The 14,628-nt window shown below is 40.4% G+C and overlaps 1 protein-coding gene across 2 annotated transcripts; it reads right to left on the bottom strand.

The window, feature by feature from the left end:
- Positions 1-39: 39 nt before the first annotated feature.
- On the bottom strand, positions 40-7,197 carry LOC101472092 (uncharacterized). Of its 2 annotated transcripts, XM_004565932.2 has the most exons (6): positions 7,152-7,197; positions 6,845-7,053; positions 6,547-6,621; positions 5,048-5,152; positions 4,742-4,895; positions 40-645 (listed from the first exon to the last, which is right to left on the bottom strand). In XM_004565932.2, exons 2-6 carry the CDS (start codon positions 6,879-6,881, stop codon positions 411-413), a joined length of 606 nt encoding a protein of 201 aa, XP_004565989.1. In that variant the 5' UTR covers positions 6,882-7,053; positions 7,152-7,197; the 3' UTR covers positions 40-410. The 2 variants fall into 2 exon arrangements, with proteins under 2 accessions (XP_004565989.1, XP_076743959.1); XM_076887844.1 differs by having other exon boundaries at positions 6,845-7,153.
- Between the last annotated feature and the right edge of the window lie 7,431 nt (positions 7,198-14,628).

Raw genomic sequence — 14,628 nt, 5'->3', positions numbered from 1 at the left:
ACACAGACTCATATGTTATATATAGACACAAAAAAGATGTTATTTTAGGTAGTATAGTTTATTTGCATATACATTTTCCCTCTATATAGATTACACAGTCAAACTATGCAATTAAATATGTTGCATATTTGTCAGTTAGACAAAAATGAAACAAAATAGCAAACTCAGTGCTGTATCATTGTTTTTTAAACATCATGTTCATAACATCTCAGCCAAATTGTCTTTCAAGCGCTTATGCATAGCTGCTGATGTCTACCACGCAAAGTGAAAGTGTTACAATACTCGTAAAAACACAAGATGATTTAACAAAGCACATTTTTAACCACATTTAAATGTATGACTTAAATCTTGTTAAAAAAAATACACACATCAGCCTCTGGAGTAAATTCTTGTGTACAACAAGTGCACGTCTAACTCCGAGCAACCATATAAACCATGATGGGGATGAAGCTCACAGAAAGGAGAGTGAGGCCAATCACCACCTTCTGAGGGGCATCTTCAGTCATCGGATCATTCTCATTGGTGCAGTTCTGGAAAAATTTCAAATGGATGTCGATAAAGAAGTCTTGAATATCAGGGTTTGGGAAGAAACAGCTGGTAATATTAGCCAGAAATTCCACGCAGTGTGTTAGGTCACTGTAAGCTCTGCAATAGATGGAGAAAAGTTAATGATGGGGGTGAAACAACTCCTCTGATAATGAAGAATATTTGCTCAAATGTGTTAATGTACTTGTATTTGTTTTTTCATCAGTTAAAGTATGAAACTTGCAATGTTTGAAAGTGTCTTATTGAGCCTGCAGTCACAATTTGACTTGAATGCAGCAAAAGTACGTAAAAAAGTAGAAACCTCAACAGAGTCAGATATAAAAACAAAAACAAAACAGCACATAAAATATGGGTGTAGCCACTCTTACATCTCACATACGTCCTTAGTTTCCTTCTGTCCCTTGTTGCGATCTCCCTCTATGCTGTGTTTGTCTAGTTCTGGTTCCCTAAAGTTTTAAATTTTTCTGTTGATTTAGTTCCTTTAAAGCTGACGATTTTCTTTCATCATCCAAAAACCTCCCATAACATTTAATTTCTTAGTTTTTATCACAAACATACACCAATAACTTTTAATTTGATATGCTTTTGTGTGGGGTGGCGGCATATTTCATAAGAAATTATAAAAACATAGATTTTAAGATTATGAGATGAAACTGTTGTGCTGGACCCCCAGGCACTGAAACTGAGCAGCAAATCAACCTTGAGAAAAACTGTTGTGGTTAAACTGCTTCCTGTTTGAAATTAAACAGAGGAGAGAGTGGGCTGAAGGAAGAGACCACTGCTCATATTAACCCTTCGGCAGGAGAGGCACTCGTTCTCTTTAAGCCTGTTTGGATGTTGAATATTTCCCTTTGTGACTTGTTATCGACCTAATGGGCTTTTTGACTTCTTTCCTACTTACTTTGTAATTTAGATGATATGATCACTGTTTTACAGTAAAGAACCAAAGCAAACACTACTATATTTGAGTATTTCCACATATATTTAAAAACTGTAGTAGCCAGTGACTTTTAAGATCAAAATTTACACCCAGATGACGCTCACAAAAGTCACATGTCAGGAGTTGTTAAGCACTTCATTGAACAGTCATTCTCTAAAACACATGCTTTCATTTGAGTAAACCTTCAGATGATCTGAAAATTCCAAGGTTGGATATTCAAAGCCAAAAAACTTTTTGCAGTGACTCCCAAGCTAGGCGAGTGGCTCCAGCAGATCCCGGGAACAACATCGGAGATCTCTGTCTAGAAGAGCGCAGTCCTAGGAACTGCTAAGATACTGCACAGGACCCTCAAGCTCCCAGGCCTCTGGTAGAGGACTCGAGCTTGAAGGATTGACCACCCACAGGGGCAAGTGGGGATTTATATATATATATATATATATATATATATATATATATATATATATGTATATATTTAAATACATATATGAATTTTTAACTTCTTAAAAAGCTACTACTGCTACTAGCATGCATGTTTCATTTTGTTCTATTTAACAAATGAAACAGCGCCCCTCTGGTTAGAGGTCAAAAGGGGTACTGCAGACATTCGTCCGGTATGTCGAGTCAACTGAAAATGACATCAGTTGATCAAAGTTTATCACAAAAATATTGTTTAATTATTCATTTGGTGTCATGTATTATTGTAGGGTCTACCTTAGAATATGAAGCACCAATTGTTGTTGTGATTTGGCGCTGTATAAATAAAGTTGAAAGGAAAAATTTTTGCCACTGGAAACTGAACGAAAGAACAAGCTGCAGAGTAAAGTGAGAGATGAAGAAAATAAGCGAGAGGTTAGCTTGCAGGAACTATGGACCACTTCAGAAGAAATGGGGCTTGAGGTAAACACTCTCTGCATGCTTTCCTTCCTGCACGTGGACAGTTATGGCCTGCTGAGGCCAACTGTTGATGTCACTGACAGGAGTACTTTGATACTAAGGTACATTTGGCATGTAAACTGTTAACACTGACTTTGCACTCTGACAATTATTTTTAATTTTTCATTAGTTCATGATTGTTGAATTACATGTACAATGTCACTCAGCAGTCCATCTGCATCTTAAGGATAAAGGACACTCTTTCGAGGATGCCAATGTTCACATTTTGGACAGAGAGGACAGATGGTTTGAAAGAGGAGTGAAAGAAGCCCTCTATGTCCACTGTGAGCGACCATCTTTGAAAAGAGGCGGGGGTTTACGACACCAACTCTCTGCCATCTATAATCCAGTTTTGAGATCCCTTCCCAGACGCCTTAACGCCCACTCACATCCTGGGCCATCTGACCTCAGGAATTCGCATGATAAGGTGGGGCCAGGTTTCACAATGAACACACCCGAAACTCTGGCTGATTGGGACCCACGCCCAGTTTCCCACCTTGGCTCAGGCGATTAGAGGATCATCAGGGGGTCCTTTTGTCCCTCTGTGGGGGGTCACTCCCACTAGGTTTATATCTGGGACTCTCCACCATTTGACCTTAGAACTGAAGAAGCTTCTCGCATGAGAGGTGAAACGTCTTCAAGCAACTTAAAGAAGTCCAGACGCTTTTCTTTGCAAGCTCCTTTGACTACGATGACCTGGATGACTGAGAACCTTCACAGACATACATGTACAATGTACATGTAAAAACACCTCTGTCCTCACCTAGTCTTCAGGCTTGTTCTAATCGGAAGGTTGGCGCTTTGATCCCTCTCTGTTCCAGTCTGCATGCCAAATACCCTTGGGAACGATACTAACCAAGTTGCTCTCTGATGCATCCATCTGAGTATATATGTGTGTGTGAATGTTAGGCTACGTCTAATCCAGATAAATTTGAAAAATGTGTTTTCGTCTAAAAACGCTCAGCATCCACACCATAGTTTTTCCCTCGTTTCCGAAGAGTTCAGTTGAAACGACTGAAAAAAGACGATTTGACCTGCATCATTTCCGTCTGCCGTTTATTTACTTTACGGCTCTTTGAAACGTCGCGGCAAAATGTCGAGAAAAAGCGCAACATTTTTTAAAAGGACTGACAACGCTGCAAGTAACACAAGAGTACAAAGTACCGAAACCAAGTGAGAATTAAAGAATTTGAAGAAAAGCTATCTGGAGCATGTACAGACTGATATTAATCTTTAATAGGGCTGTCAAAACTGAGAGCAAACAAAACAGCTGCTGTCCACCATCTTAGTTGAATTGGTCACGTGACTGCATCACATGACTAAAATGCTTCATCGTTTTCAAAAGGCTCCATTTTCGTCCCCACTGCGACTCGAAAACTGTCTTTTTAAATTTACCCACTTTGGAGAGCATTTTAAATCTCAGTTTTCCTTGACCAAAAACGCCATCGCAGTGTGGACGGAAGGTCAAAACGGAGAGAAAAAGATGCGTTTTCAAACAAAAACTATTTAGTGTGGATATGGCCTTAGACAGAAAGAGCATAGAAAAAGGTGCTTGGATAAAAGAGGCAAGTTTTGTGCTCAGAGTAGCAAAGCGCTTTAAAACAACCCGTCCATTACCATTTCCTTTTAAAGCTCTGTATGTAAGTATGGACATTTTTTTTTAATTAAAATTGACTGGGTATTGATGTGTTTTCTTATTCCCATAATTACATTCCATAAATATTAAAGGGGGCCCTATAGAGCCCATCTGTGGCAGCATCCCACTGCAGTTCCTCGAGTGGCCACATGGGGCTGGCACCAAAAGTGAGTCAATCCCCAGAAACACTCACGTTCAAATATGTGAAATTTCCATCCAGTTTATGTTTTTGGTGCCTTTTGAAGAATTTTTAATCGAATTGACTCTTTAAAATTGAATATGTGAGGCTGTCCAAAACATTTATAACTTTTGTGAGTGAAATTCTAGTATTTTATTAGCCCGTTATTCAACACTCTATAGACCAGAATTATGGAATATTTTACAGTTTCAGGAGCAAAACTTCACCAGTTTCATGTCTATGACATAGATTTTAGTGAAACAGCACTACTACCCTGAATCTTTGTGCTTTTTGAAGATTTTCTGAAGAATAAAGATTAAAAGGTCACGTCATGTTTCTTTAATACTGAAAATTAATGCAAAGAAGTCCAGAAAAGATGATTACATATTTCTCAGCAATAATTCTAATCATGCTGTTTTGTCCTTCAGAATATTGAGTTTTTAAATGCATAACGAGTATTATTCAGTGTGTTAAACATGGAGGTTTGTGGATATATTTATTCAGTTACCCGATGAAACGTTCCTGGACACACCAGTTATCTCTGCCGATATTCCACATGTCCTGGTGAAAATTTTCACCACAGTAGGTGGAACTGAAGAATTGCAGTGACTTCCAATCACAGTTTTCCCCAGTAATTTTATTTTCCTCATCCTGGAAACTCTCTGCAAAGTAATCAAAGATTTTTCTGACACATATGAACTAAAAGGAGGACACACGTAGAAAACAGAAGCTGACTCTCCGACAAATTTTTCATGTTTAATCTGCACTATATGCAAAGCACGTAAATAAGACGTGCTGATAATCATTAACTTACCTTCACCTTCTGCGATAACAGAACCTTGGTTACTTTGCAGTTTTTCCTCGACCGCCTTCTTCTCTTCGTAAAATGTGGATGTCACATTCTTTGGTTTCAGTGTACCTGCAGGCAAAACATTTTGTTTCACTCTAGGTATTATTGCACCTTGAATTCATAATGGTTGTTTATCCAAAGTGGAAAACGTTTTGCATTTAAATTTGATTTATGCATCAATAAGTCCTGTTTAGAAACAGATATGTAATTGGTGGACTTACAACAATACAAAATTCCTTTAAATCTGCATTCTTCCTTATGTTCAGAAGGGGGTAATTCCCTCTGCTGCAAAACAACTAGATGTTTCCAAGTCTATGAAAAAATAGTTCCCAACTGCCTTGATCTGTGTCTCAAGCAGACAATTTCCTGGCTTCCTGGCTGACTTAATCACTTATTTATTCTGTCCATTATGAAGACAGTTGCATGTCATTTATCAAAATCACCGTATCAAAGCAGTCCTGTCAGTAACTGAAGAAGTCACTTGGATGAGTGGCGAAATGTTTCTCCCACTGAAAAGGCTGGAACAAAACGCTCTGCAATTATTTAGACAATCCAAGGTACAGTGCACCAAACCTCTATCGCCCCCTCCTGCATCGTGGGCCCATGCCTCTCTGTTAGGCTGGGTTAGCTTTGTCTCATGGTCTAAGGCCACCAAGTGTTTGGTTTGAGCCCATAAACCTGGCCCAGGGCTGGAGCTTTGTAACCCTGTTCTGAGCAGGATGAACTGGTTTTTTGAATTGCTCTTTGGCTAGCTAGTATAACACACTTTTTGTGATCACTCAAGCATCCAAATCTGTCCAACACAGGATCCAGTCATTACATGTGCTGTGTTGGACAGGTTTCTTTTAATCCTAGTGGCATTTAAATGATTATGAATATATTCTGCAGTTTTGCGATTAGATGTGTTAATCACAGCCCATGTCTTATACAGTATGTTGGTCTGTTACACAGAAAGAAATCAGTAAATATCTGTATTAAATATCCTGGATGTGACCTGTGACATCTTGGACAAGAGCATTAAATGCATAAATGTATGAATGAAAACATTTGTGTGCATTTAGTTTGTATAGATGCCATCTTTTCAGATACACTACTGGAGATCAGTCACTTTCTGCAGTCAGGTGCGCTCTGTCCTCAAAACACATCATCAGTGTTTACAAACATCAAAAAGGGTGTAAAAATATTGATAAGGTAATGAATTTGCCAGACAGCACGTTTTCTTACTTGTTTAATTATGTTGCTGCATTTTATGAGCAATCTGTTTATAAAACACCTCAAAGGTTACAGTCTACTGTCATCAGATTTATGTTACAATTTATAGGCAACAGTTGCATTTTTCTAATGGAAAAACAAGAGTAAACCATTCACCAGACCAAAATGGAGCCTTTGATGGTCTATTTCTGGCCTCCACTTCCGTGTTTGACACTGTTGTACAAAGTATTTTAAGTAAGAAATGAACTTACTGTTGAATGTTTGGTTCCTCACAACTTCATCGAGCTGTCCCGCTGTGCTGTTGGCTGATTGTGATGTCACAGTACCTGCAAACAACAAATTCAAAGATGTTCCTTACGATCAGCTATGCCAGTCGGGCCACTTTTAAAAGGAATGCTCTCACTCTGACTTTCATTTGCCTCTGCTGTTTCCTTCATTACGCCCCCACACAAGGGGAAAACAATTCATGGAAATGTTAAAGCAAATCCAAAAAGCAGGAAATGTCCACAAAATCTAAAGAAAAACTCTCAAGTGAAGGCAAACACATACCGAGGACAAAAGCAGGCAAGAGCAGGTAGAGGATCATTGTGGACAGCAGTCGAGGCAGGTCTGTGACCCAACGTGTCTTTAGAGGCTATAATTTCCCTCCTGGAGCTCAGAGGAAGAAGGAAACCCAGCCCTCCTTATCTCAGCTTGCTGCAGATGCATCTGAGTGTATTTGTGCCAGGGTGTCATTGAGAGATCCTTGTTAAACATGCCTAGTGTTGGAAAACGAGCAGATGAAGATGCTGATCTGACAATGACTTAACATGATCAGATCAAAGACGAACCTACCAAAGTTAGAGAAAGAGCTTACCGAAGAAAATAAATCACAAGTTAGTTCAATTGTTACACAGTCAGAAAAAGCTTTGACTGCAACCATTTCAGCCTTGCGAGTGTCCGAGTAAAACCCCCGCATATATTTTAGTAGCTAATTTTAGACACTGAATGTTGAGAAATAAGTAAAAAGGGAAGCGCAGATTAGCTTATAAAGTGAAATTCACTGATCAACATGTTTAGTTCAGTGGTTTTCAAATTGTGGGTGGAAGCCACAGCAGCTGCAATGTGATAGACAGGGCAAACTTGTGGTGGCTGCTGCTAAAATAATATTAACTTGGGTGATAATTTTGTATTAATAATGGGTCAGAAAGTAATCTTTGTTTAGCTTCTAAAGGTCGGCGCACCAGAAAAAATGTTGAGGACTCTGCACTTATTCTGCTCGAGCCAGTCAACATAACCCAGCACGAAAAATGTGTATGTTGTAAAAGGTTTTAATTGGTAGACTTTTCAGAAGATTCACTTCACAGTTACAGCTGCTCTGCATCACAGAGGCTTTCTAATTAATGCACCATCAAATGCAGCAACCTGCTTGTTTAACTGTTAAACAAGCAGGTTGTTGCATTTGAGTCAGAGTTGGATTTTCTATGATGTGTTCAGTAAACATCATCTGAAAAGTGACTGAACTTCCTTAAGTTTCTTGAAATTGTTTTAACCCTCATTTTTTTTGAAGTGTTTTCAGTTTTAAGACCAAATGGCAGAGATTCCCAGGAATTTAAAGAAGTCCAGTTGCTTTCTTTCTAAACTCCTTAGATTACTATGACCTGGATGAATGAGAACCTATACAGACATATTACCATGCACTTTGGGAGGAACATTCTTGAACTGCTGTGATATGAAAGGGAATCAAGAAAACTAGCAGATTATGGAAACCACCTCCACTTTAACCTCAAACGCAGACAGAGCAGACTTATTCCCAAGAGTTTGCACCATGGATCCACGGTCAGGGGACATAAAGTGAAGTTGATTCTGCAGAGAGCACAAAACCAGCTTCAAAGTGAAAAGATAAGACACTTCTCAGAAGACCCTTATGAGGAAAACATCAAGGGAACAGTTTACCCTGCCCGGGATAGGGTTACCGGGGCCCCACCCTGGAGCCAGGCCCGGGGAGGGTGCCTCAGGGCGAGTGTCTGGTGGCCGGGCCTTAGTCCATGGGGCCCGACCGGGCATAGCCCGAAAAGGGGACATGGGCCCATCCTCCCGCAGGCCCACCACCCACAGGAAGCGCCGTTGGGTGCATTGTGTGCTGGGCAGTGGCCAGGAGCGGAGGCCCTGGCGGACTGATCCCCGGCTACCAAGACTGGCAATTGGGACATGGAATGTCACCTCTCTGGTGGGGAAGGAGCTTGAGTTAGTGCGTGAGGTTGAGAGGTACCGGCTAGATATAGTCGGGCTCACCTCTACACATGGCTTGGGCTCTGGAACCAGCCTCCTGGAGAGGGGCTGGACTCTCTTTCAGTCTGGAGTTGAAACTGGAGTTGTTCGATCATAAGACTGTCCATAAGTGCACGTGGCACCAGGACGCCCTAGGCCACAGGTCGATGATCGATTTTGTTATCGTATCACCAGACCTGCGACCATATGTTCTGGGCAGTCGGGTAAAGAGAGGGGCTAAGCTGTCAACTGATCACCACCTGGTGGTGTATTGGATCAGGTGGCGGAGGAGGACACTGGACAGACCCGGCGTGCCTAAACGTGTAGTGAGGGTGTGCTGGGAATGCCTTGCAGAGGCCCCAGTCCGCGAGATCTTCAACATACACCTCCGGCAGAACTTCAACAGTATTCCAAGGGAGACTGGGGACATTGAGACCGAATGGACCATGTTCAGCATGTTCTTTGGCGAAGCTGCTGCAATGAGCTATGGCCACAAGGTGGTTGGTGCCTGTCATGGTGGTAACCCCCGAACCAAATGGTGGACACCAGAGGTGAAGGGAGCCACCAGGCTGAAGAAGGAGTCCTATTGGGCTTGGTTAGCTTGTGGGACTTCGGAAGGAGCTGACAGGTACCGACAGGCCAAGCAGGATGCGACTCAAGCAGTGGCCAAAGCAAAAACTCGGGTGTGGTAGGAGTTCGGAGAGGCCATGGAAAAAGACTTTTGGACTGCCTCGAAGAAATTCTGGCAAACCGTCAGGCGACTCAGGAGGGGAAAGCGGTGCTCTACCTGCACTGTGTATAGTGCTGGCGGAGCGCTGCTGACTTCAACTGAGAAAATTGTCGGGCGGTGGAAGGAATACTTTGAGGACCTCCTTAATCCCACTGAGGAGGAAGCAGAGTCTGGGGATGAGGGGGATGACCCGCCAATTTCCAGGGGTGATGTCACTGAGGCAGTTAAACAAGTCCTTGGTGACAGAGCCCCTGGTGTCCACCCCGTGTTCCTGAAGGCTCTGGATGTTGTAGGGCTGTCTTGGCTGACACGCCTCTGCAATGTTGCGTGGAGATCAGGGGCGGCACCCCTGGACTGGCAGACCGGGGTGGTGGTCCCCATTTTTAAGAAGGGGACCACCACCCCGGTTTTAGTCACGGTTTTAGTCTCGGTTTTAGTAACGCAGTAATGCAGCGTTCCTACAGGAAAGTAACGGTAATCTAATTAGTAATCCCTTTACTCCCTTTACTCGTTACTTAAAAAAAGTATTCAGATTACAGTAACGCGTCCATCTCTGGTTATGACCAGAAAAGAACTGACTTATTTCTGATGTTTTTTAATGATAATGAATGCTTTATTTATGGGTGGACATGTGAGTGGAGAACAACAAGGAGCCAAGGATGGAGCCCTGTGGAACACCCCAGAAATAAACAACTCATTTCAGTAATGACGTTTGAGCTGGAGTGTCATTAACAGTCAGTCCTGTACGTCTTTACCATACAACCCCAAGTTAGTAGTCATACTAAATAATTATGAATTTTTTTTTCTGTTGTCAGGTGGCAGACTGTATAGTCATATTATTCTGGTTTTGCATTAAGTAATTGGATGCACTCTGTCCTATCGACATATGATAGGCCTGCTGCAGTCACAAAGTTTCTAATTGTGCTGGGACTGCCCATTAACTTCCACTGGACTCCCAGTGGAAGTTAATGGGCAGCCCAATTTCCTGATTCTTCATGATCCTTCATGTATGACTAGTAAAAAACACTCATAAGGGATTTCTTCTTTCAGGAATCAGGAAGAATGTGCAGCATGAATGTTAGACAGGAAACCCATAAACTGTGTGCCTGTCTGGACCTATTTACTAACACGACATGTTGTTGTTTTCTCAGTATTGTTGTAGAGTTTACCTTCACTTTACAATGCAAAATGTCTTGAGGCAACTGTTGTTGTGATTTGGTGCGATGTAAGTAAAACTGAGTTGAATTGACCTGAATTGCTCATATTGTCATGATAACTTAACCAGATGTTGGGAAAAATAGGCGGCCTGAAAGTAAGTTTACATTTCACACAGACAAGCTTTTACCCACTACAGATACACACAGAGGTATGAAAACAACAACTTCCTGTGTTTTGTGGTATTAAATGTGCAGGATGTCAGTTTTTTTCAGCTGGCTTGTCGGAGACAGGAAACTAAACTGGCATTCGGGGGTTTGCTGCTTGTTGACAGACATTAAGGGACAGTCGAAGGGTTTTAAATGGACATCTGCATCCTGGTTACAATCAGGTTTTTAAAGCAGTGCTTTTGTACTTCAGAAACCTAGTTTTGAGGTACACAGTATGACAGCAAGAGGAAAAGTGAGGGTGCTATTCAGGTGTATAATGCTGCAAAGACAGAGTTCCAGCCAGGTGACAACGACTGAGGAAGCATGAACAAGAGTGAAGGTTAAAGGTTACAGGAAGCCAGGATCTTAATGCAAACAAGTGCAAGTTAAATGAACAAAGTCAGATTGATTTCAGATTAACAGTTGCAGGAAAGAGAGCTTGATCGATCTAATTTATACATCACAGGGGCCTGCTAAATTACCACACTGTAACTGGATACTAATATTTATTACGCGTGGTTTTGTATGCATACTAAAATAATTTTAAAGAGCATTTGATCCTTCCCAAAGAGGAATAAACAGAAATAAAATTTTTCTTAAATGTGAGTTTATCATGCAGATCATTTGTGCTTATAATAACCTGTTAAAGGCCCCTAATAAGCCAAGAAAAACTCTGATCGGTTATACAAAGATATGCAGAACTAACATGTTAACACGTTAAACCTTGTAACAGAGTTAATCATGTTCATCTAGACGTACTGTCTTCACTGACACCACACAGGCTGTCCCTCTACTAGATGAAAATCTGGTATGTGGTGAAGCTGTTTTCCCCCCTTTCTTAAAGAAACCACTTAAATGCAAGTGAGATGTTCAGGTGTTTCGAAGCAATTTTTCCCCACACGTCACTTTTCACATGCGTGAAATCTTTCAAAGTCAGTCTTTGGTGGTTGATTTATCAACCTGAGTAAAACAACAACAACAAAAACTCTGCTTTACATTATTTGACTGAAAGATAAACTGACACAAATAAAGGATGTCTGAGTAAACAAACAAAAAAAACATGTTGATTATTTATTTTCAACTCATGAAAAACACAATTGTGCATTTGAGCTTTATTGATTAAGGAAATGATTGAACTAAGTATGAAATATGATGAGTGGTCACTTTTTTTAATACATAGTTTTTATGTAATTCAAGTTCCTTTAACGCTAACACTACATTATAAATGCATATCTATATTTAATGTACATCACCCACTAATAACGGCCTGTTGTTATTGCATATTGAATTTTATTATTTTCATTTGTTAGTAATAGTAGTTCTACACTACATGAAGGGTTATGCGTGAAAGCCACTAATCAAAGAAATGTATCTGCTTAAAATAATTATATGGGGAACATGAAGGATTTTCTGGCTTAAAATAGATCTTGGGGGCGGAGGTGTGACGTTGTGCATAAGTACCATAGTTAAGACACATTGTCAAGGCAGAGAGTGTGTTTCCTGTTATTTCTAAGAATTCAATACACAGTTGTGTATTTTTGGATGATTTCCCTTTAGTTGAAAGTCACAACTTCTTGTGGAGCACCCACAATTTCTGTATGAATGAAAAAAAAACCCTGTAATGGTGAATGCTCATATTAAACATACAAACCTGTCAGACTGCTCCAAACACTTTATTACACTTTGATTCTTGGCTCTGTATGACATCATTAAAAAGGGTTATCCCAGGCACACTACTCTGTCTGTGAGCCAAGACACCCCATCAATCTGGTGTTCAGATCTTCTACTTGTGACGTGTAGCAAATCAAATATGATCTTAAATGCATTGAGGAAATCAATGACTGGTTGTGCCACAATTTTCTCCAGCTAAACAAAAACAAACTGAGGTAATAGTCTTTGGTGCCAAAGAAAAACGATTACAGGTCACCAGAGAACTTCAATCTATACATCTAAAAACCACAAACCAGGCGAGAAATTTGGGTGTAGTGATGGATGCAGACCTAAACTTAGAAAAACACATTAAGACAATAACAAAGTCAGCTTACTATCACCTCAAGAATATATCAAGGATAAAAGATCTGATGTCTCAACAGGACCTGGAAAAACTAGTCCATGCATTCATCTTTAGTAGGCTTGATTACTGTAACAGCATCTTTACAGGTCTACCTAAAAAATCAGTCAGACAACTACAGCTCATTCAGAACTCTGCTGCTCGAGTCCTCACTAAGACCAAAAAAGTGGACCACATCAGTCCAGCTCTGAGGTCTTTACACTGGCTGCCTGTCCGTCAGAGGATAGACTTTAAAGTTCTGATGCTGGCCTATAAAGCTCTGAATGGTTTAGGACCAAAATACATCAATGACCTCCTGACCCAGTATGAACCTTCCAGATCCCTCAGGTCATCTGGATCCGGTCTTTTATCAGTTCCCAGAGTCAGAACCAGACACAGAGAAGCTGCATTCAGCTTTTATGCTCCTTATATCTGGAACAAACTCCCAGAAAGCCTCAGATCAGCTGAAACACTCAGTTTATTTAAATCCAGGTTGAAGACTCACCTGTTCTCAGCTGCATTTGAATAAAGCACCAAATCCACACTTTAAGCTTAAATTTCAAAACTTACATTTAACTACTGATTTTATCTACTGTTCTGATTTTATCTGTTTTGATTTTATATACTGTTGTTTGTTTGTTTGTTTGTTAATTAGTTAGTTAGTTTATTTGCTTGTTTTATTCAATTTTAAATCATGCTTTTTATTTGTTCTTGTTTCTAATGTCTCTGTAAAGCACTTTGAATCACCTTGTTGTTGAATTGTGCTATACAAATAAACTTGCCTTGCCTTGCCTTGCCTTAAAGGGGGAGGAGCTAAAAAAGGTTGTTTCAGACAGAGGATGAACTCTTCTAAATTGTGAATCCTGCAAAAGCTGCTATAGTAGAGTCCTTAAAGGACATATGAAGCTAGAACTGAGTACTAAAGTTTCCCTTTTGTACGTATATACATAATTTAAAAAAATCACCACAAACACAACTTTTCTGTGAAAGTATTCTTTATTATTGTGTTACAGGCTTTATCTGCACAGCACCTGTCACGCAGTTTCATGCAGTTGAAAGTCTTTCACGGATGACTGAACATCTTAAAAACACTGATGGAGAACGTCTGTAGGTGACAAAGATTGACTCATAAAACACATGTGAGGGTTTAGAAAAAACTATCTGTAACCCTCCCACACATCAAATAAACCACTGCAGACTACTACACTGTAGGAGGTACTCAGAGGACACAAATAGACAGTGAGCATTGGAAACAGCGTGCAAAACAAACACACATTTACCAAAAAAACATCACAAAATCAGTGTGTTGTACTATCCACCCATTCTCTTCTTATGCCTATCAGGGTCACAGGGTGTCTGGCGTTTGTGTTTTGTTTTATTATTTCCATAATAAAGCCACAGTACACTTTCATTGGGCAGAATTTTAAAGCCCTTTTGATGCTGGACTCATTCACATGCAGTGGAAAAAGGAAGCAGTTTTTCTAGTTAGTGATCAAAGACTTTATCGTTACATTTAGATAAAAGTAGAAGCAGCTCAATAGCTGCCAGTTTGCATATCTCATGTTTTGTGGTTTTGCACCCTTCTCCTCAGCAGATGAGCCTCCTTTCTTTTAAAATGAGCAAATGACTACTTCGTCCGCAGCAGCACTAAGCATCATCGTGATTCTGAGCCCAGGCTGTCCTGGTGTACTACTTACCTCACAGAACTGCTATCATAGAGAATACTGTAGTGTTCAAATGTAAAATTGGCTTTATGTGTGCTGAAACACTCCGTAGTTCTACATTAGCGGCACCTGTAGAAGCATTTCTATGAAATGGGCCTATCAGTGAAATATTTCAATTTCTTTCAAGTTCAGTTTTATTTATATAGTGCAATAATAGGAAGAAACCTCCAGCAGAACCAGGCTCAGGGAGGGGCGGGCATCTGCTGTGACTGGTT

This window comes from Maylandia zebra, linkage group LG8 (genome assembly GCF_041146795.1).
Source record: "Maylandia zebra isolate NMK-2024a linkage group LG8, Mzebra_GT3a, whole genome shotgun sequence".
NCBI classification, from domain to species: Eukaryota; Metazoa; Chordata; class Actinopteri; order Cichliformes; family Cichlidae; genus Maylandia; species Maylandia zebra.
This window is presented reverse-complemented; position numbering and strand designations above follow the sequence as displayed.

Bases quoted from the DNA above. Each gene is read 5' to 3' on its own strand.
- LOC101472092 (XM_004565932.2), bottom strand. From the start codon at position 6,881: ATGATCCTCTACCTGCTCTTGCCTGCTTTTGTCCTCG. The intron at 5,153-6,546 runs GTAAGTTCATTT...TTTTGCCTGCAG, and splicing joins GAGGAACCAAACATTCAACA to GTACACTGAAACCAAAGAAT. The intron at 646-4,741 runs GTAACTGAATAA...CATCTATTGCAG, and splicing joins GTCCAGGAACGTTTCATCGG to AGCTTACAGTGACCTAACAC.